The sequence below is a fragment of the Lytechinus variegatus genome, chromosome 12 (assembly GCF_018143015.1).
Source record: "Lytechinus variegatus isolate NC3 chromosome 12, Lvar_3.0, whole genome shotgun sequence".
Classification (NCBI taxonomy): Eukaryota; Metazoa; Echinodermata; class Echinoidea; order Temnopleuroida; family Toxopneustidae; genus Lytechinus; species Lytechinus variegatus.
Window position 1 is genome coordinate 17,704,789 of NC_054751.1, and position 23,850 is coordinate 17,728,638.

The 23,850-nt window shown below is 38.2% G+C and overlaps 1 protein-coding gene across 1 annotated transcript; it reads right to left on the reverse strand.

Moving 5' to 3' along the window:
• Nucleotides 1–86: 86 nt before the first annotated feature.
• On the reverse strand, nt 87–10,428 carry LOC121425324. Its single transcript, XM_041621354.1, has 2 exons — nt 8,519–10,428; nt 87–1,265 (listed from the first exon to the last, which is right to left on the reverse strand). Exons 1-2 carry the CDS (start codon nt 9,560–9,562, stop codon nt 135–137), a joined length of 2,175 nt encoding a protein of 724 aa, XP_041477288.1. The 5' UTR covers nt 9,563–10,428; the 3' UTR covers nt 87–134.
• Nucleotides 10,429–23,850: the final 13,422 nt, after the last annotated feature.

Genomic DNA, 23,850 nt, shown 5'->3' on the forward strand with positions numbered 1-23,850 from the left:
CATGATTTCAGGATTTCATTCTAATTCTTAATAAAGCACATAAGAGTTGACAATTTTGTAAAGCACAATTTGGTAATTTTACACATCAAGTATATACCGAGTCCATTCTTGCCAGGTTGTGATTGTATCTACGTCTATCTGAATTTACAGTGTAGTATCTTCTTGAAAGCTTGTCTGAACTCCTTGTTGAAGATAGTGTAGATGATTGGATTGGCGGCACTATTTGCATAGCCTATGAACGTAAGAACCTGAAGATGGAACTGCTGAGGATCACAAGACCGACAGACAGAAGCCGCCGATACTGCCACAAAGAAAGGCATCCAACAAACCGTAAAGACCCCTATTACAATCGCAACAGTGCGAGCAGCTTTTCTTTCTCGAGCCACAGAGATTTTATTGCTGATGGGTTTCCCAAAGTCTGGCTGATGTGATCCGCTCGGAGTAGGTCTCGCAGCTATCGAGGCATCTTCGTTGAGGATTCGGCTAACAGAAGCTTTTGTTTCAGGTACAGCAAGTGATGTGGCCCTCTTGCCAGTGCTCTCCTGCCTGCGGGTTGGATCACTTCCGGTGCCTTCTGAAACTGTTCCGGGTCCGTGGGACACTCGAGACGCGTGTTTCTTGGCAATCCAAAAGATGCGCGTATGCGTGAAAATAACTATAGCTAAGGGCAAAAAGAAGCCTATCGTGGTGGCAGGAATGATGAAGTACGGAAATAGTTTCAGGTAACAACTGTTGTCATGATATGCAGAAAAATAGAAAGGAGGTACACCGACAAGAAGCGAAAGCAGCCAGGCAACTGCTATGTGTTTGTACGCCATCCGGTTGGTGCGTTTGAGGGAATACTTGAGCGGGTTCTTTATGGAGCGGTACCGGTCGATAGAGATCGCTGCCAGATTGAAGATGGAGATCGTGACGAAGAGGACATCACATGCAAGCCAGAACCTGCAGAGGACATTTCCAAGGTACCACTGACTATAGTAGGCTTCCTGGACAGAAAAGGGTAAGATCACAAGAGACACAACAAAATCGGACGTCGCAAGTGATAAAACGAACTGGTTGGATACTGTTCTCAAATTCTGAAACGATCCTATGGCAATAAAGACCATAGAATTTCCAATGATGGCGGTTATCATGATGACAACATAAATGGTTATCTTAAAAGCAGTCCATGTCGTCATTAAGACACTTGATGATTCCGTTGAATCGCTGGGTGTTTCCATTTCAGGTCGACCAAGATTTTTTGTAATAAAGAATATCAGTGCTAAATTCAATTCACAACATTAAGTCCGCAAACCTTTTGAGATTAGTGATTGTAGATGACGTACTCCACTGTAGCCGCAGAAATAGCGTTAGCACATTCTTAAAGTAGAGAAAAGTAGATGTACAATCTGAATCCAAGAGGCTAAAATAAGATTCGTTCCGATATTATAAATATTCTCATTGTAAACGTGGAATTTAGACTCTTTACCATTTTCCGCAAGATACAACCGATTGCTTTCTCCAACACCACAACATATCAAATGATCATGGAATAAGAGGAAATAATTCGTAAGCCATGGATCGGAGATTATTTTTGAGTGTCAAAGTTTTAGTTTTTCGGCGAAACCATGAAGGAAAGGCGAACACAGCCAAGTAGCTGATTACAATGAGAAACATTCATTATGAGACGATATGGTGGTTTTGAAACGCAGACACCTGCATGCAAAGTTGGCAAAAGGTATACTAGTATCTACTGAATGGGTGGAATTTGTCATCACCTTTGCGCACGATTTTTATTTTGACATGATCCAAGCTATGAAGAGATGAAAAATAAAATTATCAAAAAGTATCTTATCATGCTCAGTATATACTGTCTGAATGAAAGTGAACCCCAAAACGTCTGACAGGACAGCGATCGCAACATTCATACTGCTTATATTTAATGAAGACGCACTAGCGTCTAGTCTGCGTACGTCGGGCAGAATTCGTCAACACGCCCCAGTTTCTTATGAAAGGTTTAAATCGCGAGTGCTGTGGGCAGAAGGGAAATGCCTGCATCGGGCATATTAGTTTCTAAATTATTTAAACCTTTTTCATTCTTCCTATACATTGTTAAAAACCCCTGATTTTACAGAAAAAGAAGAAGATTTTGTAGAAAGCAATAACAGAATCATTCTGTAAATTCATATAACAGGAATTTTTCAGCAATTTAACAGAACAGGTCTGTTTTAAAAGGGAAAAGGGTGTTTTATTTCAGGAGATTTGTAAGGTTCCATACACCAAATACCAATTTCCTGTAATTTTACATGGTATAATGTAATATAACGCAATGTGGTAAGATTACAGGTGCATGTTTTCGAGACTCTGCTGCAGGAATTTATTTTGTTTTAAGGATAAATTTTCTAACAGTGTACACCGAACCCCATTTCCCTCTTCGAGGGCAGCGCTAGCCCACTTTTAGCATCATGATTTAAACTACCTAACAACCCTTCTTTCCTCTGGTGCATAGATGTGGGAGGGACTTTGGGGAACTTGCCCCGTAGAAAGGGAGAAAAGGGGAAAAAAGGTGAAATATATGATTTTTATGATATAATGTTAGAATCAGAACATAATTTTTCAAGAATGTCGGAATTTTCGCTTTACCGTGACTTGTTAGAATTTTGCCCAAAACCCTACACTGTTAGAAAATTTATTTAATTGGTGTATGGAATCTTACAGATTTCCTTAACTAAAACAGGCTTTGACCCTTTTCAAACAGACCTGCTCTGCTAAATTGCAGGAAAAATCCTGTTTTATGCATTTACAGAATGGTTCTGTTTTTGTTTTTTGCTAAATCTTTTGTTTTTTTATTTAAAATCGGGTTTTTAAACAGTGTATACTTTCTACCTCATTTTTTTAGGTCACTAGTCATGTTATGTGTTTTTCTATAAAAACGTTCTCACCTATTTTATTTCTAAAGTTTAAAAACATGAATTGAATCGAATGATGCAAGAAAAGTCATTAACCACGGGCAACCTGTATCAGCTTCAGCGACCATACTTATAAATGAAAAGAAAATATAAGAAAAATAAATTGAAGATATTTTGTTCCCGTTACCATGGTGACGGAAGAATATCAGATTGTCAAAGGACGTGGGTTTTATTACGTCTCTAACTAAGTCAGGGACAGTTTTGTGTTCATATTCCTATATTTGTTAATAGACATGATAGAAGTTAGAAAAGGTCATATTCCTCTTTATTCCTTCCTTCCTTCATTTCTTACTTCCTGCAGAAGACATCAATGTTCTTAGAACTATACAAATTCGTTGCAGCTTCTTAAGGATTAGAGCCTTATAATTTCACCAAAAAACATAATGCAAGAAATAGCATAAGTTTAATATGATATGGAATCTGAGAGACGTGATAGGCATCATAAGGCGGTGTCATAAGTTTAACGTGACGAATAAGTTTCCATTTATCATTTTCATAAGAATTTCTTCCTGAAATAATCTTTTCGTCGGTCAACAACAAGTTTGAAAAAAAAATGGTGAATTGTTCTTTATATTGTGCGTGATCTTCTGTTTGTTTTTATGAATAATGTCTGGCGAGGAAATGAACATTAAATGCAAACAATGTCTTTGAAACTGGTCATTACGAAATGCGATATCAAATTTACATTCTCTGGTGACTATGGAATGTGATATTAGATACACAGAAAATATGAACGACTTTATTCAACGCGCAGATTCATATAATCATGGATGAATGAGGTGCGGATAAGGGAATTAAGGGGGGGGGGGTGTCAAAAGGCTCTGGTGAAGAGAAAGAGACAGAGGGGGGTGAATAAAGGAGAGAGAGAGATGGAGAGGGGGGAGGAGGGGATGAAGGAAGGAGAGAGGGAAAGGGAGATCGAAGGGGGGGGGGGGTAAAAGAAGGTGAAAACAGAAAGCTATGACCAATATACGCATTCGAAATGTACAAAGCTAGGAAAGGGTTTTATCACCTATGCAAAACGGTTCCACGATATTTGTTCCGACGCCAGTTGCTCCGATAGAAAATCCGCAAGTTAAGCCAAACATGAAACCCAGGGCCGTCGCCAGAGGGGGTGCGGAGGGTGCGAACGCACCCCCCTTCAGAACCAAAAAAAAAAAAAAAAAAAAACCGAAGGGGGGGGGGTAGGGATACTTGAGGGCTCTTTTGAAAAAAAAACGTTGTTTTTGTGTTTTCGTGTTTTTTTTTCATAAAAAGCACCCCCCCTAGAAAAAAGCTGGTGACGGCTATGAAACCTAACCTACAAACCGAAATAAACGCTATAATATTAAATGATATTCCTTATCTTAACATTATTCGAAACCAAAGACTCTATTCCTATCCCAACTCTACTCCTCTGCCCTGTGAGATATTAAGACCGAAGCAGGAGAAAGTGTCGTGTCACCTGCAAAACGTGCTATATGGTAGAGCAAAATCAAATCAATTTGCTTTTATTGAATTGTGTTATAGAAGGCAAGTTCAGTTTTTTCTTTCACGCAGCAGACGTTCTAATGAAAATTGGCAAATTCAATGAATTATGGAGTGACACAGATTTCATTTAATAATCAAGGGCGGTGCTGCATGCAAGGGGGGGGGTCACCCTTATATTTTTCGAATAGTGAAAAAAAGAGAGACGGGAGGAAACAGGGAGAAAAGGGAGGAAAAGAATGACGAAAGAAGAATTTTATAAAAGAGAGAAGTCTGGCAGCGAACTCAATATACCCTTCCAGTTCAAATGAGAAAAATAATTACGGCATCTTTAGGTCGTATTGCCCACTATAAAATCTCCTGCCGCCTCCCTGAAATTTATGTCTCATATTTTCACAAAAATCATATCGAACATCTTGGCACGTATATCATGTACATCATTACATTGTAGGTCGTATTAAATATGACCACGATGACACATAATCCGTAATCCATATTTCATTGGCATCAAAGTATTCATTTAACGAGTTCCCGTTAGAAATGGGTAAATCGCCAATACGTCTACTGCCAACTCGTCCACTCATCACATGGTCTACTTTCATTTAGTCTAATGCCATTACGTCCATCAACATTTCCGTGTGACAATCACTTGGTCCAATAATTATTTGGTCTAATCATCACTTCGTCTAACTCTAATCACCATTTCGTCTATGATCATTTCGCCTCATAACCAGTTGATCTAATATCCACGTCACTCTCATTCATTTTGCACAGTTAACACTTATTCCAATTAGACCTATAATTATTGTATATGGACTAAATGACTATTTGACCATCTGGTTATTTGACCATATGGTGAGTGGACGAATTGGCAATTAGACCATGTGGATAGTGGACGAACTGACGGTAGACCAAGTGAGAGTAGAGTTGGCAATTGGACGAATTGTCAGTAGATGAATTGGATAAACCAACCAATATGGTGCACACCTCTCAACCTACCAACCACACACACTACTCTCATTTACCTACACACCTAACATCTCCGGTGGACGAGTCACTCAACGTTATATCAATACTAGTTTGCAATCATTTTATTCATATTACCGATACACAAGCACTCAAGTGCTCTGGCAAATAAAAATTACTGAACATTTTTCTTCCGTCAATATTTAAAATTCAGCCTTCCATTCCAGAGGAGATCTTGCCATTTGTTTCGTAAATCTTCTGAAACGAAATACAAAGAACTATCAAATCTAATTTACGAATATAGGTCGTTCCGTTAAAATGAGAGGTATATCATGAAAGATCTTTGGCGCTTTCATACTTAGTGATCCGATAGTGGTTCTCCCTCATTTCATAGTTTCCGGAGGGCTCCGATTATGATACAAAATACAAGAAATATAATCACATCCAATCCGCTTATTGACCTTTATTAGATTTAGGAGTCAGTAATGCTGGGAATTATTCTTGTAAAAAGCTGTAGGCAAAACGCTGATGAAAATGTACGGACCTACAATGATTCTTGTTATATATTTTCATTCATTGGGGGAAAAATCTGCCGGCTCACAGGCATTAATAATTATGACATCAATCCGAATTCGATTCAAAATTCTTGTTATGTTACTCTGTACTCTATAGAGGCAAAAACAATAAATAATAACTACAAAATAATCAGCACTTGATAAAAGTTTGGGGGAAGGGGGGGGGGGCTAGGTCATTTGCAGAATTTTATTTGAAGTTTTAAGTTTCAAGCCAATATCTCTGCCTATGTACATTGTAAACATTATGCAAGTCCCCGCCGTGTGACAGCGAGCAAGGTACACTTTCGGCAAATATGGGACTCGATATTTTGTTAGCACTTTACTTCTATCTACGAGCGTCACTGAATGCAAACTTTATCTTGATAATTTGAAAACGACATTGATAGTTTGCGATTCTCGATCGATACAAGTCTCATTATTCGTTCGAAAAAAATGCAGGCGAATCCGAATTAGGGCGGGAGGGGGTGGGGGGGGGGGGTTACAGAGCCCATTAAGAGTTTTCTTCCTATTTACGTTATATTATACGGTATCTAACAGAATACGCCGAATCCACGCGAATACCACACTGTTCATGATAAATCATAAACGCAAATCATCTTCAATTTATTCATGACATTAAACTTTTTTCCATATTGGTTACTCTGCGCCCGCGACATGGAGACCCCAATAGTGTAATGTGCATGTTCATGACTGAAGTGTTGGTTGCATTATTCGTTACTATTATTATTCGATCATGCCCGTACCCCGACAATATAGCATATGTTTTCTAGACAATTCTAAGGGCCTTATCACACGTGAATCTTGAACCATCATTGTAATGATAATTGCAATTCCTCTCGAGAATCATCGGACCTTTCATACCGTAGTTTGAGTGATACTTAACTGGAATTCACTTCCGGAGTAGAACTTGAATTCGTGATTGTGATTAGCGTTCGTGATTCTAGTTTGGTTTTACACCGTACGTGCTAAAAATTCGTCATTGGCCCTCTTTTCATTGACTGGAATCATTCAAATAACGATATTTTACCGTGTGAAAGGGCGATAAATGACTCGGTGTTGATTCCCAACTAATGTTTTTTTTTCAGTAACGTTTTTTACATTAACACAACACTTCATCCATCGCCTTTAACATAAATTTGAGTAATATTTAGTCCAGATATTAATGGTAACAGTTTTTAAAACTTTTCTTAAATTCTAAAAAATATGGTGTGATAATTATTTCTATCGGAAAACGAAGAAAAATAAATTTGATACACCTAATATTAAGATATTTCCCGAACATTTTGGTGCTATATGGTGGATTTTCATTTCATTGGCAGCTGTAGTTACCGTCTTCCAATCTCGACTGCCCTCAAGAGACAAGAGCTTCCGAAAAACTAAATCTATCATTTACAAGCATATTTATAACCTCACTGTCATTCATTCCAACAAAATAATTGTGCCCTAGCCTACAGGAAATGAATAAAGGAAAGACAAAATGAAACAAGGTGTGAACATGATTAAGAAATTGAATGTTGGTTAATTTATTTATTGATAGATTTATCAACAATCTTTCGACGGGATGCTCAATACGATTGACATATTTTGATAAGGTATGATGTTTGAGAACATTGGGATGGCAATAGCAAGGAAACTGACAAATTCAGTTGGTTTTCACAAACACAAATGGGTGTTACACCTTGATATTAGACTGAAATGTACAATTCAATCGAAATACAGCAAGATATATATATATTATGAAAGTGGAAGCGTCGTGGTGTAGCGGTTCTGACTCTCGCCTTGTAATCAGAGGGTCGTGTGTTCGAAACCCACCATGGCCTAGCGTCCTTTGGCAAGGCGTTAATCCACACTTTGCCACTCTCCACCCAGGTGTTAAATGGGTACCCGGTAGGATGTGAAAGCCTATATGTAGTATGCCTAGCAATTGAGTCTTGGAACTCTTGTTGGAATGCTCCCCGGGGAGTGGAGAAGAGGCATACATTGTATGCGGGCATGCAAGGATCCGATGACCGTGGTAATAATATGTCTGTAAAGCGCTTAGAGACGTCCTTCCGATGTATTAAGCGCTATATAAATGCGGAATATTATTATTATTATCATTATTGCATGCTGAACTCAAGCCTATCATATGTTCATACGGTCAACAGTTTATTAACAGCTGATGGAGCAGTCATTTTAAGATCACGAAAAGCATGTAATAGATTTGACACTTTTGACAAACACTAAAATCAGGCAAGTTGTAAATTTCCTAGACATCAATGTTGTAGCATTTTCGATGGCACTGGAACTTGATTTAAAACGACCTTCTTTTAACCTTGTTTCTTATATAGTATCGCCCAAAGTTTCGAATGACCTTAAGATCAACAGAATATTCAATTACAATACAAAATCCACTGGAAAGAAACTGAATAGGTAGATTCCATTTACTGCTTTCTATAGCTAGATATATTTATGTACATAGGTTCAGGAAAACTTATTTCAAGAAACCGAAAGATAGAGGTGGTAGCAAGGATCAAAATGTTACTGATTATTTTCAAGTACAAGATTTTATCATGAGTAAGTTTTGCACCTTAACATTTTACTGAAAGCTCGCCGGAAATCTTTGTTGAACAGTGTATAAATTATCGGATTCAGTGCACTGTTCCAGTAGCCAATCCATGATATGATGATGTAAGCTCGTTCTGAAACGTTGCAAGTGTCACAAACAGACAACGTGACATGCATGACAAAGAAAGGTAACCAGCATGCTATGAAGACGCCGACGATGATCGCAATCGTTCTAGCCGCTTTCCGCTCACGAGTCGTCGAAATCCTGTTCGTGTTACCAGACGACGAAGTCCCTCCTGAATTCTGCGATCCTGCCTGGAACACATTTGCGCGGGAAAGCGTTGATCGGAGTCTTTGGAGAGTCGTCTGCCGCTGGAGCTGAGGCTTCATCTCAACCGAGTACTCGGCCATGGAGGCCGCGTTGTTACCGACCATTTTGGCGCGTTTCTTGGCTGCTCGGTAGATCTTCACGTAGACAAAGAGCACGACAAAGAGAGGACCGTAGAAGGAAACAAAAGAGGAGCAAACGGCAAATGCAGCATTCCTCTTCAGACCACACTGTAGTTCCTCGTTCGAGTAGTCGATTACGAATACGGATGGCACGCTGACAAGAAAGGACGTCGACCAAATTGCTCCTATAATTTTGCCTGCTAAAGTCGGGGTCCGTCTCACGGAGTATTTGACAGGTTGGTTGATGGCTCGGTAACGGTCGATGGAGATGGCGCAAAGACTCAGAATGGATGCCGTTATCAGAAGAACATCCAGACTAACCCAAAGCGTGCACACCACCCTTCCGATGTACCATCGTCTGAGGAAGAGCAACTGGAGACCTAGAGGCAAGATGAAGATGGAGACTAAGATGTCTGTAACTGCAAGAGAACTCACGAAGTAATTGGACACCGTGCGAAGGTTAGGGTTCTTGACAATTGCCAAGATGACAAAAGTGTTCCCAAGAAAACTGACCAGCGTGATGAAGACACACACCGCAAAATGGACAATATCCACCACGCTCTCTATGGAATAGTTCTCTGAAGATGAATTGGACGAAGATGAATTCATCTTCAATCAGAATTCCTGATACAAGCGGAGCTGACAGGGTATGACTTATCAAGTTGCTGAAATAAAAGCTGAATGTAATGCAAGATAACAGTTTTCGATTAGCTAGCCTCAGGCGAGTCGAAAGAATAGTTCGAGTTATTAAGTCGATGAACAGGTTTCACTGAAATCAGTTACAGTAAGTCATTCGATTTTCTCTTCGTCGGGAATTCGAACAGAAATGGCAGGGTAGTAGATATATCATCAACAACAAGAATCATGGCAAGAATCATTTATGAACACGAACCTTCCAGAAGTCCCATGTCACGACTAAAACGAGTTTTAATGGAATCCGTCGTGAAAAAACAAATCAATTTCTTCCTGAATATTAAATTTTTGGTCGGTGGACGGTGGTTCGGCAAGAGATGAATATGCCTGACCAACCTAAGAAAGATCCAAACATATTCTGGATATCACATAATGCTTGAATGCACGATGGTGAAAAACTTCTTCTTTAAGTTCATGAAAATCTCCGTCTCACATAGGACCAATCAGCATAAGACACGCTCACTTAATTCAAAATCTGTTTTCTCAGACCGGACAATTTCAGCAGGGTTATTGTTGTCACCTAGTTTTGGCACCCGACGATGAAATTATCGTCTCTCCAAGAGGAAAATTAGCATCAGATTCGACGAAAGTGGTTGTGTTATTACAACCGCTCCACTCAGCCAATAATGTTTTTAGTGATCTTTATCTCGGTTTCTTTAAGACATGACGTCGTATTGAGGACGTGAGGGCAAGTGCTGTTTAATATTATTGGAAGGAACAAGCAGGAGAGTGTTGTCAAGAGTCAGCTCTCGATTCCTGAGAAACCAATTACCGCATTCAGAACTAATTGAACACAATATCAACAGTGTAGAGTACGATAAAAAAGAAACATTTTGTTCATTAATAATAGCTTCGGGGATTCGGAAACAATACCATCATCTACGTACGTAGTTTGTTATGGTTCGTTCAGCTTGTTAAGGAAGGCATGATAATTATAAGAGCAAATAGAAATACCCCGGCGCTGACTATTATTGATCATTTTTTTGGTAGGCCCTCGATATATTTGCCTAATATTATGACGTATCGGAAGGAACCATTGGGAATTTGATATAATTGATGAGAAGAATTCGGAAAACGCGTGGGGTCAAACATGGGGCTGAATTCAAATTAGTGTAGTTTAATGTATTTTACTCGGCACAAAAATAATTCAATTTAACGAGATATATAATTATGTTATACTAAATCTTCCTGTTTTTAAGTCAATTTGCACCAAATATATTTCATCGCACTTATTGTTTTATGTAGTGACACATGCTTCTTTTTCATGACTTCTCAAAGTGATTGCCCCATTTTAAGGTCTGCATAATTATAAAAAAAAATCCTGTCCGTGCTTACGTTCGAATTAATGGATTGATGAGATATGTCTGCTCTCCATGAAGTCCTTGTCTCCTTTTCTAGTCTAAAGATAAAAAAAAAAATCAGCTCGCGCTTCGCGTTAGCATCATTTTGTTAGTGAAATACGTAATGGTCTTAGTAGATTCCTAAAAACAAGCCTTACAATGCCCCTCTTCATACCTGAATTTTCCTATATTTTCAGCTCGCGCTAGTGAGATGCGTATGATAATCATGATTACTATGACTTCTTCATGTGCTTGGATGTGATTCTAACAAAATAAGCAATCGCCCCGGGGGGGGGGGGCCACTTCCATTCACGAGTGGATACCATGCGCGACCATGGGGTCTCGAAAAGCACCCTAAACACGTAATTTCCATATTCTGAAAATGCACCCCTTAACAAGTATTGGCGTGTGAAACCCTACCCTTAACAAGTATTGGAAACAAAACGATACTCTTGGCAAATATTCCCTGAAATGAACCCCTAAACAAGTACAGGAATGTTTTATTGTTACGGGTCCTTCGGTCGTCGGCTTTACCTTATTTGGTTTTGTACGACCCCAGCTTCTACACCTCGCGCAAATCGGACTCTAAACACGAAGTGTTGGAGCAAAAAGGACATCCTTTATAATACATTTTAATTTTGTTTTATCATCCCCACAAAGTCGACCCTAAACACGTAATTTTCCTAGTGAAATAGATACCCTTTTTTTCATTATTTTAGTGTTTTTGACACCCTTATCACGTTACGTACGTAACGTGCCCTATCGTGAAAAATACATCCTTTTTACGTGTTTTTTTGGTCGCGCATGGTATCCACTCGTCAATGTAAGTGGCCCCCCCCCCGGGGCAATCGCTTGGCACTCGCATTTTATGACTGTGATGAGATGTGTATACTCCTAATGGATTCCACCAAAAAGAATGGTCCTTAAAATGTCCCTGTTTGGGGTCAATATATACAAAATTTTCAACTCGCGCTTCGCGCTCGCATCATTTTGTTAGCATGGTTAGTGAAATACATATGGTCTTCGTAAATTTCTACAAACAAGCCGTTAAATGTTTCTCTTCAGGTCTGAATTTCCTAAATTTTCAGCTCGCGCTTACATTATTTGATTAGTGAGATGCGTATTTCAATCTTGATTAATGACTACAAAAAGTGTTGCATGTTTTCTAACAAAATCAGCAACCGCTTGGCACTCAAATTAGATGAGTATGGTATAATTCGCTTATTTGATTCCTGAAAATAGTCCTTAACCTGTTTCTGTTTGGGGTCAATAAATAAAAAAATTTCAGCTCACGCTTCGCGTTCGCATTGTTTGTTTAAAGAGACAGATACGTATTTTTATTTTTGTTTAATTATTATTATGTCCCTTTTTAGGTCTGAATATAAAAAATTAATCAGTGAGATACATTACATATCCGTTTAATGGCACGAACAGTCATTAAAATTTCTCTATGAGGTCAATATAGGCCCATGCCTCGGTGAGCGCGCTTTGCGCGCTCACCGAGTGACTCAAGATTTTTGCTGGTGCCCCCCATGCCGTGACCCACGGTACGCTACTGGCTACCACTGTGTCATTTTTAAGCACTCTGTTTAAGTTTCATTGGTAAAATATGCAACCCCTCCCTGCGTATTAACGGATCGAATTTCAACTTGAATTTCCATACTCCAGCTTTTGTACTAAGAACCTGAATTTTCAAGAATTGATTAATGTTATTGCGGCACACGTTCACTTCGCCTGCATGTAGTTGTTACCCCGATTTCATTTGAATTATAAATTAAGGAATTACATGTAGGGTCCATGTGACACTCACGAGCCGCATTTTAAACCAAACAAGAATTAGAAAAATATCAGTACATGCATGAAATTATTCATGCAGCATTATACACAGAAATTTTGGCGCCAATTTTATGCCATAATAATAATAATAATAATAACATTTGTAATGCGCCGGTATCCATCATAAAAAGATGCTCATGGCGCAATAAAGAAAAGGAAAAAGAAAAAAGAAAGGAAGGAAGAAAGAAAAACCTACTAAAAAGAGGGGTAGAAAAACAATTACCTAAAAGCTTGCGTGAATAACCAAGTTTTAAGAGAGCTTTTGAAAGTGGTGAGACAAGAAATATTGCGGATTTCTATTGGCAGTTTATTCCATAGGAAAGGCCCAGCATGTTGAAATGATCGATCCCCCCATGAATTATGAGATTGTGGTACAGCGAGTAAGAATGAACTAGAAGACCTAAGGTTGCGAGAGGGATTGTATGGAGTAATCAAGGAAGAGTTGTATTGAGGTGCAGTTCTGTGAATGGAATGGAAAACAAGTAGGATTTTGAATTGAATGCGCTGTACAACAGGTAACCAGTGAAGAGATTTTAGAATGGGTGTTATGTGGTTCCTCTTGGGGGACATGGTGACGATACGGGCAGCATTATGTTGGAGTTTCCTAAGGCGATCTAATTGAGATTGTGAAACATTATATACTAAAGCGTATTATATTCATAATATGAGAATATTCCGAAAATGAGTTATGTCGCGCACAGCTCGGCGCATTAGGCCACCGCATACCGGTCTGCCACCCGATTTTGGAATAAAACGCAGTAGAATTTAATGCTTATAACATGGAATATCTTAATATGTAATGTCTAATGATCTAAATCATCGTATGAATACCTATTTCAAATCTGTGACAATGCTATCATAAATTATATATATAATTTTAAAAGTATTTGTTACACACCACTTTACATCCGACCGGTGACCCGTTTTGGTGTTTGAGATCCCCAAACCCTTTTCCCTTTTGTAACACATGGGAATGAATTTTCTGAACTAATTGAAAAAAAAAATCATAAAATAATAACTCTTGCATTAATACGCTTGTCAGGGGTCGAGGAGCCGGGGAAGGGGGGGGGGGGGGGAAGGGGGTTCTGTAACCATGTACAGAAACGTGAAAATGATCAAACTAATATTTCATGCAATTTCACCCCCCCCCCACATCCAATATGAAATCGCTCAGCAGCTCCTTCTTGGTAAAGATAAGTTCAACAAAATCAGATTTCATTGATTGGGAATCTAATTTGGCGCTAAAAACAGGTCATCCATCAGTATAAAGAATAGTTAACTAACAAACAGTTCCATGGGGTTCCATGAATATGACCAAACACTCAAGAAACTGTTTCATGATTGTCACATCACTGACAAGCACTGTAGTCAGTATTCCAGTTAACAGTCAGTTACAAGCGCTTCTCAGCTTCTCAGACAATCAAACAGCCGTTTTTTTCACTGAAGGGGAAAAAATCAGGGAGCAAAAAGTACAGACAGTGATAATGAAACGGGGCCCTCAATTGCCTTATTACAATCACTATCGTCCAAGGCACAGATATATTTTTTTGCAAACGACTCTTTGACGGCTAAAGACTATTTTATATGTGCGACAAGAAATTGGACTTTTTTTTCAAATTAAATCATTTGACGCATTCAGTGATTACACTGAAAAAAGGTGTCAATGACGTCAAACTGGGTAACAACGCGAAGAAAAGATTGAGAGTGGTCAAGAAACGACCAGCACTGTATGAGTTCTGGAAGGGGAGCAGAGGTGAAGGGGGGGGGGCACACTTACAAATCAGTCTTGACCTGATACAGAAATTAAATTATGGTATTGTTTAGTGTGTTTTTGTGATGCCTCCCGATGTGAAATCCGCACCAACGGAAATATAAAACCTATCGGCCGCCCTATTTTAACCCTAAATCTCCCGGGGTATTTTGATTCTTGTCATTCCCGGGGGGGGGGGGGGCATTATGGCCCCCCCCCTTAAGATCTCGGCCGCCGATCGCGCGAGCGACGCAAAAATTTGCACGCTGGTAGTGTGCGATGTAATCTACAAGGCTGTATGGTAAAATTTTCCAAAATAATGAGATTTTATTTTATATGAATTATGCTAATTTATGCATAAATCATACTTTTTGCTCTAATTCACTAAATAAAGCTCCTAGAATGCTAATTTTTGGCAAAAATTTTCTTTGTAGCATTCTTAACAATCGTAATTCAAAAAAACTTTGGTTTGGAAATAAATTTCTTATGTATTTTATTGTTTTATGAATTTCTTATGTATTTCTGTGTTTTTTTACTTTTTGTTTATTGTTTTTTCAATGGAAATTGTTCCAGACATAATTCTGATCATAAACAAGGCAAAATTAATTAAGTTTGATCAGGAAAAGTAGAAATAATGATACATTTATGAATTTTGGCTAAATACGCAATTTGCATTGGATTTGTACATGAAATCACGTTTATGAGCAATTTTGGGTCTGACATGCACTTGCATAATGTTGCGTAATGTCGTAACCGCGTACCCGGGCGTCACAAATTTGGTCTCAAAATTTGCGCGAGACTTGAATGTAAAAAGTCAGTGAGCTGCGAGGTGAAAAAATTTCGCGCAGCAGATATATCGCGAAAATTGTTGAGGGGGGGCATTATGGCCCCCCCCCCTGGGAGAATTAGGGTTAAGCAACTGCATGCATAAGAGACGGTTGGTGCAGTACAGACAAGACAAGAGGTGTGTGTGCGGGGGGGGGGGACTTTCATATTGACTGTAGTTCTGTCTTCTTTTCTCTCCTCTACTCCGGTGAAAGTATTAGAATAAAGGAGGGGGGGGGGGGGCTCATCCTGTAATTTTGGCGTTTTGTCCATTCCCCACCTTGTGGTACATGGCACCGAGGTATCCTTGAGTTTAGGTGTTAAAACATTATTTTCACCATATAGCCTTCAGTAGTCACCGGACCACAATTCACACATTTTATGACATTTTCAGATTCACATAACTTCCAATTCATTGATCAACACAACACAATGGATGCACAATTTTAACAATATCCATACAAACTATCAAACCATTCCTGAATTTAGAACTCATTCCAAACCATATCATATAATTGTACAAAGTACAAGACATCACTCAAAATCACTCTGTCCAAAACACGGCTGTGCATCTACTACAATCAACCCCTCATATCTTTGTTCTTATAATTATCTTCTCATCATACAACAGCTATAACAGCTTACAGTCAGACCAACAAAGCCACCTTCAAACTGACCAATGATAAGCCATTCAAAATATATGTAACATAATATCTTTGATCGGTCTGGAGTCATTGGTGTAGCATTGCAAAAATAGGTGAAATGAAGATAGAAGGGGAAACAGAAAGACAGCTGAGACAAGAGAAGATAATGGGAATAGAAAAGAAAATCTGGGGGTGTTTCACAAAGATTTAAATATGACTTAGAGTTGCTCTTAAATGCCTCGTTGCTTGCAGTATAAAAGGCATGACAGCATTGGTCAGATCATGCTAAGAGCACGCACATTATGGGAATTGATCAATAAGATTGCGTGTTGAATATTATGTAGAGTCGGCATTTAAGTGCGACTCGAAGTCATACTAAAATTTTTGTGAAACACCCCCCCCCTGGACTTACAGAGAGATAGGGATGTGAGAGGAAGAGTGAAAGAGAAATATAGAGACTAGGGGAGGGGGTAGGAATATTGAGTTCACTCGGTACATACCAATTCAATACAAAAAAATTACATCTGCCTTTAACAGCATTTATTGTGGATAAAAAATAAAATATAAAGACATGGTGGATAAAATAATGCTACAGCTTGCGTCACCTCTGACATGTAAAAACAAACTAATAAGATGAATACTACATGCAACTCTCATGGCTAAAAACATAACTCACATTACCTCAATGAAGATAGGGAACAAAGAGTACATTTTCGCTTATTAAATTTTCTGAAATGATAAATAAATGACAGATGAATCAGAGCATATTTTGCCATCATGATTCATACATATTACATTGGTACTGAATACTCAAATGATAAAACAAATACTTGTCTTGCCTAACTCTTAATAGCTATGTAAGAGGCAAAGCATATGAACCTGTAACTCATGACTAACTACATCTATACAATTAGATGGTAGGCTGAGGGCATGGATAACAGTTGAAGGGAAATGGTTATTTGAGTGGAAGCCGATATGATGGGAAAACAGGAGCTTAACTCTGGTAAGACGAAAAGAGGATCTAAAATTTTAATTCATGGATCAACTAAGCCTAGAGATGTGTAATACAGCAATGGTAACACAAACAAATAATGAATGTTTGGGCCTAGCACATAAATAAAGCAAAGTGTAAAAAATAGTTCTGTGGTAATGTACATGCATGTACATGTAATTACGAGAGGTTTCCAGGAAAAAGAAATCCTCATTTATTGGAAATTACATTTAGTATTGTTAGTAATTAATAACAGCAATTTTATTGGTATTCCTATCCAGTCGAGTGGCAACAACCCTTTGTCTAATATAGTAATGGCTGCTGGTTGTCTTATAACTCAACAAATGTAGCACTTGGAGGTTGATTTATAAGTTTCACAATATTCCGAGCAAGCTACAATGTAAACACATGCAGTGACATAAATTTTGGAGTTGTTATTTGGTATCAAACAATATTGGTGAAGATCAACAAAAAGCAAAATTTAAAATGACTTCCAAAGGCTTGCACTTTATTCTATCACAAATATGGAAAACCAACGACATTATTCACAAGACAGAATGTGCACTTTTCCTTTGGAAAGAAAAACTTGAACGTTTACTCGTCAAAATGAGAAAATAACAGAGGTCTTCATGTCGCTTTTAATGCAATCATTTGCAAACAAGAACTTAAAGCACAGCTTAATAAATTCTGTCTTTGTCCAATTAAAAAAAAGGCTCCAATAGTTTACCTGAGAACAAATTCTGTCTTTGTCCAATCCAAAAACAAGGTAAACGCCACGCGTTGTCTCACCTGCATAATGCAGTCATGAAGAGACTGCATGTCAAAACTATAGGTCATGTCGTTAGTGGAACAAACAGATGCAAAAAGCATCTGAACATACAGTAACAGTCAGATATCTTTTTCGAGGCTATAGAAAGTTATTGTGTGTACAACACAGCACAGTGCCAGTCATGGAAAGTTCATTGACCTTTGACCTTAATCAAATTCAACTCACATTCAAACTTGGCATGCACCTTCAAGAGATGGACCTCTTGTATGAATTTGGCAATCCTACCTCGAAGATATAAAAAGTTATTATGTGTACAGCACAGTGCCACTTATGGAAAGTTCATTGACCTTTGACCTTAATCAAATTCAACTCACATTTGAACTTAAACCTGCACGTTCAAGAGATGGACCTCTTGTATGTATTTGGCAATCCTACCTCGAAGATATAAAAAGTTTTTATGTGTACAGCACAGTGCCACTTATGGAAAGTTCATTGACCTTTGACCTTATTCCAATTCGGCTCACATTTGAACTTGACCTGCACCTTCAAGAGATGGACCTCTGTTATGAATTTGGCGATCTCACCTCGAAGCTATAGAAAGTTATTGGGTGTAGAACACAGCAGAGTGCCAGTCATGGAAAGTTCATTGACCTTTGACCTTATTCAAGTTCGACTCATATTCGAACTTGACCTGTGCCTTCATGAGATGGACCTCTGGTATGAATTTGGTGATCCCACCTCGAAGCTATAGAAAGTTATTGGGTGTACAACACAATTGTGCCAGTCATGGAAAGTTCATTGACCTTTGACCTTATTCCAATTTGACTCATATTCGAACTTGACCTGTGCCTTCAGGAGATGGACCTCTGGTATGAATTTGGTGATCCTACCAAAGCTATAGAAAGTTATTTGGTATACAACACAATTGTTGACGACGACGCCGCCGACGCCGGAAATAGTGATACCTATGTCTCGCTCCGCTACGCAGACAAGACGAAAAGTGCTCCAATAGTTTACATGAGAGTAAACTTGATAACTTTACCACTATTGTAACTACCATGGAACCCTCGATTGCGATTGGGTGTTGAGCCTTGTTACCATGGTAGTTGTCCATTATGGCAAAGTCATCATAATTGTTATAACTCTATGAAATGGGCTCCAGCTGTAGATTATTTGGACAGTATTTCTTAGTGTACTGTATCAGTATGGATTCATATGACACAGTAGTGTACAAAACTTAGTGAACCACATATCACAAAGTGCAACCCTTCATGCTGAGTATAGGCAACAACATCAAAACATTCAGCAAGCCCAGGGTGGTGTTTCATAAAGCTGTTCGTAAAGTTATGCACAACTTACGCACGACTGGAACCTGTTTTAGGTGCTGAATCAGTTACATAGGGAGATCATTTAGCACAGCACAAGAAAGGGTCACCAGTCGTGCGAAAAGTCATTCGTATCTTACGTACAGCTATATGAAACGGGCCCCAGGAAACAAACTTCATTGAATGTAATATCTTATCACCTGACTTGACAATATCAAAAACCTGACACACCTTGCCAAACACTTTAAATATGTTCATTTTCTGGTGTTGGGTTCACTAACTTTTGAGGACCACTGGACATGGTTTAGTAGACTCCAACTTCTGTCATTATCATTAAGACGAAAGAGAGGATTGATTTGCACAGAGAAAGAAAAATCAACGACTTTCCCAATTGAAGAGAAAAGGCTCTCTAAGGCCTTACAAGATATTGGTTTGCGTTCAAATAAGAATGACACTCTAAATCAAATAAAGTACAATGTAACTAATGCGTCACGGATGAACTTCAAGGATACCTGGATTATTTCCTGGAGTTGATAATAAAATTCGAAGTCAGACAGATTCAAGAGGAAGCAAAACATCACCATCCTCATCATTTTTATTAACATCACAGAAGAAAACAATCCTTTAAGCACATTCGGGCCTTAGGTAGTGCCCAAATTGTTCCGCTGAGCAGATTTTCCACGAAAAAGTCAATGAACCAGGGAAAGAAATCAAGAAATACATTTCAAATCTTTAATCAGCCAAGAATGGAACTATGAAAATAGAGAACTGAGCAGGATCTATCAATTTTCTTGCTCAAATTCACTGGCCCAAAAGGTTATCCTGAGCGGGCCATTTTGTTTTGTTTGAAAACCTGTAATTACTTTTCCTCAGAACTACTTTTCTGCATCTTTCAATTCCAATGAGGAAATATCAACATGCTCTGCTGAAGTACTCCCAAAATTTGTTTAAGTTCTCAGACTTACATTGCAATTGTACGTGCTTTGACGTTATTCCGTTCTGGGCGGACCTAAAAGATACCTGACGAAGTTGCAAGAACTGCTGTTACAGATTAATGGAAGGCTTTCCAAACTCCATCCACTCCTACTTAGTTATTAAATATCTGATTCGATCCAAGATTATATTGTCAATGACTACTACCTGCTGAAAAACAGGCAGACTTTCATCTGAATGGCATCTTTTCATGTCGTCACAATTTTTTTTCAAAATAATTTATTCACAAAAGCTTAATAACACACATTACCTTACTGATACAGGTATGGTATTAATTCCAAAAGGAAATCAACAGTATCAGTTCTGTACGAAGGATACACAATGGATGAAATATACAAGGTGGACAGGTATAAACATACACAGATTCATCATTTAGCTCAAATAGTTTAATAGCCCTTATCAAGGATCCCTTGTAATCATAGAGAACCTTTATGTGGTCAAAGAGGTATAGTTCTTTTTGCTTCTCCCAAGAACATGCCACATGGGCATCACAATGAGGAATCTACCATTTCAGAGTGCCGCTGTGGGAACAAAGAAGGAAGACTTTGTTCTTGTGTGGGAACAAAAAGGGAAACCTTGGATCTGGATTCTTGTAGAATCCAGGCCTCCTCTAGTTGCAATCAAGACCTATACCTAGCAAGGTCTATTGTAGACTGATTGTTGCGAGTATAGAAAGGTTAGGGTGGCTCGTGAGCATCCTGTATCAACAGATCACCCTGGTCAGGGCTCAACAATGGCAAAAGGGAGGGGGCAGCGCATGCCCTCCACATCTGGATCAGTAAATTCTACCATTCCGTCCCAATCACCCTTCCATTCTTCTGAGAACATGTCTAATAGGATATCACTTCAAAGGAAACCAAAGAAATTGGAGTGCCAATGATTTCATTCATTGGAGAAATTCAGAAGGGTAGATGGACTCTGCAATAATGGTCTTAGTGTGGATGAACATTCTTGCCGGTAGGCAAGGGTCTACTCATCGCAGGGACCCTTGCAGATTCAATGACTTGTCCACTAAGGTGGAAACTGTTCCTTGAGGAATCATCTGTCTGGTGGTGTTGCCCTTCTGCAACCATGCAGTTCTTTATTCTGTGCAATGACTTCCAAACAATATGTGGGACATCACGTCTCACAAGAAGGATACAACTATCCTTCACACCCAAGCTTCATTGATTGGGTCTTGAATAAGGTGTATCACATCAAGAATTCTCATATCTTGAGGATAGTGGGGGAATCTTCTAATAATCCCTTGCTATATCCCTTGTCACATTTCATGTATGAAACAACCTAGTCAAGTAATCTCACTTCGAGGACCCTGGGGAAATACTGTTAAAAAAAAAAAAACAATCGCTCCCTTATTTACTTCTTCAGTCTTTCAGTAATATTTTTGGTACAAGGACAAATTTGATGAAAATTTCCAGACGAAAGAAGCTCGAGTAATCAAAACTCCCTTGTTACTTCATTTAAATGATTATCTAATTCAGGTAAAAAAGATAACCTAGTCAATCATTCTCACATAATGGAACAGGAAATCCTCTGAAACCCATTCACTAATGGGACTACTGAGTTTGGAATAAGAAATAGCATAGTCAAGTATTTCAATACAGAAATAGGAAATCTTCAAGATCTCCCTTGATACTTTTTGATACATTGCTAGTTTTTTAATGTTTATGAAATAACCTTATCCAAGAATTTTCATATCGACAAAAATGGAGGAAACATTCCAAAACTGCAACTCGACGAGTAAGGAAGGTAAACTAGATAACCTCAACAGTCACAAATTCTTACACCAAGGAAAATGTCCTCTATTCCATTCATACTAATGTGGCCAATGGAGTGATATACAGTGCGTATCAAAAAAAAGTTTACACTTTGAAAAAATCCTGTAAAACTATGCATTTGTAATATCCTGAAGATTTTTCCACATTTTAACATTGGTACAGGTCCATTAAAGCAAATAACAATATAACTGTGAAAAAATATTTCCGCTTGAGTGAGCACCACTTACTTTTGAAAAGTTAGTGAAAAATGATTTGCGCAGAACATTGAAATAGTTAGGCGAATAAAAGTAGACCTTAATCATGAAGAACACATGGAATTTAGCTAGTAAAATTGATTTGAAGATATCTTCTACTTTGTTAGACTTGTTTCCTTGCCCAAAACACTTCGAAGAGTGCATTTCGCCCTACCCCACTCCCCACACACCGAGCCCATCGTGACGATATTTGCTGTACACTGAGGTGTGATTTACATGGAATGGCTTAAGCTTGATTTTCATTATGTTTATCATTGCTACAATTGAGAAAAGTTTGGAGAAACAAGTATTAAATGAAAAATGCAATGTAAACCCACTTTCAATGATAAAAACTTAGTGAAAAAATGCTGGAGATGTCTGATATAAACTTTTCTTCAGATTCAGTTATGTCCTCAGATCCAGCTGGCACAAATAGGGTAAAGGTTGTGCTTAATAAGAGTTGAAATTTCACTATGGGTGGCAAATTGTTACAAAATGCTGGAATGTATCCATTTTATTTCAATTGACTAAAAGTGCAAGGGAAATGTATGATAAATGTTTCGTAAGGTAAGTTTGATTTCGCCCTTTCCCCTTGACACAGCATGAAAACGAGCATTTCTGCGCAAACAGATTTCTGCGAGCTTTACAGAAATGGACAGTGCTCACTCAAGTGTAACATTCTGACAAAACTTTTACCTTCATTGGATAGATGAGACCCAAACCCAAGATTATACGTGCAAAAGTTACCCACATAGTGTATATTTTTAAATTCCCAGGGCTTTTTCAAAGTGTAAACTTTTTTTTGATACGCACTGTAGAGAGTGTAATACAAAAGCACGAATCTTCTGCCACTCTTAACCAAGTTTGGAGCTTACATAAATACACTATACACATTTTAGTATTCAATTAAATTGTCCAGGGGAATAATTGGTTTATTTTAATAATTACAATTTAGTGCCCAAGACAAAGAGCCGATGTTGGGAGTTTTCTGGAATACAGAAACTAACAGATATCATGAATCATTGGTGGTGATAAGGGCCTTGCAATTAACAGGTGCAAATGATTGCAGTCTGAGTCAATGGCAAATCATATTTATTTGGTGGATTCTTGACTGTCTATGCTGATTGCGATAAGTTTGGAACTCCAACAAATTTTAAAATATACTTTCCTTTTTCCTTAAAAGATCTTAACTTCCATATGCATCCATGGGTCAAATTTCAATTTATTCATTGGATCTATCAATTTATTGTGAGAGTCATTTTCATGGTTGAACTAAAAATGTCTGACCTTTTGACTTCTTTACCCTACAATATGAAATAAGTGTCATCACACTATGATCTAAGTTTTGAGATGATCCATTAAATGGTTCTTTAACTTTTGCCAGTGGGCTATGTTACGACTTCTGTGACTTCAAAGCTATGTTTGATTTCTGTAATTACTAGAAAACTTTTTTGGATAGGAAATGGATAGAAGTGACCCAGAAATGTTTATAATATGCCAGAAGGCTTATTTTGAACAAATTTAAATTAGAATATTTCAAGCTTGCTTGAAATTATGTTCAGTTCATTACTACATGCTTTTCTTGGGGTAGGTAACTCGGGAAACAACGTAATGGACCAAACCATAAATGGACATGCATTTTTCAGTATTTTTTTCTTCCGATCTTCACTTGTTCATTACTTTGTAACTAAACATTTCCCTAAAAATTGTTTGGTAGATA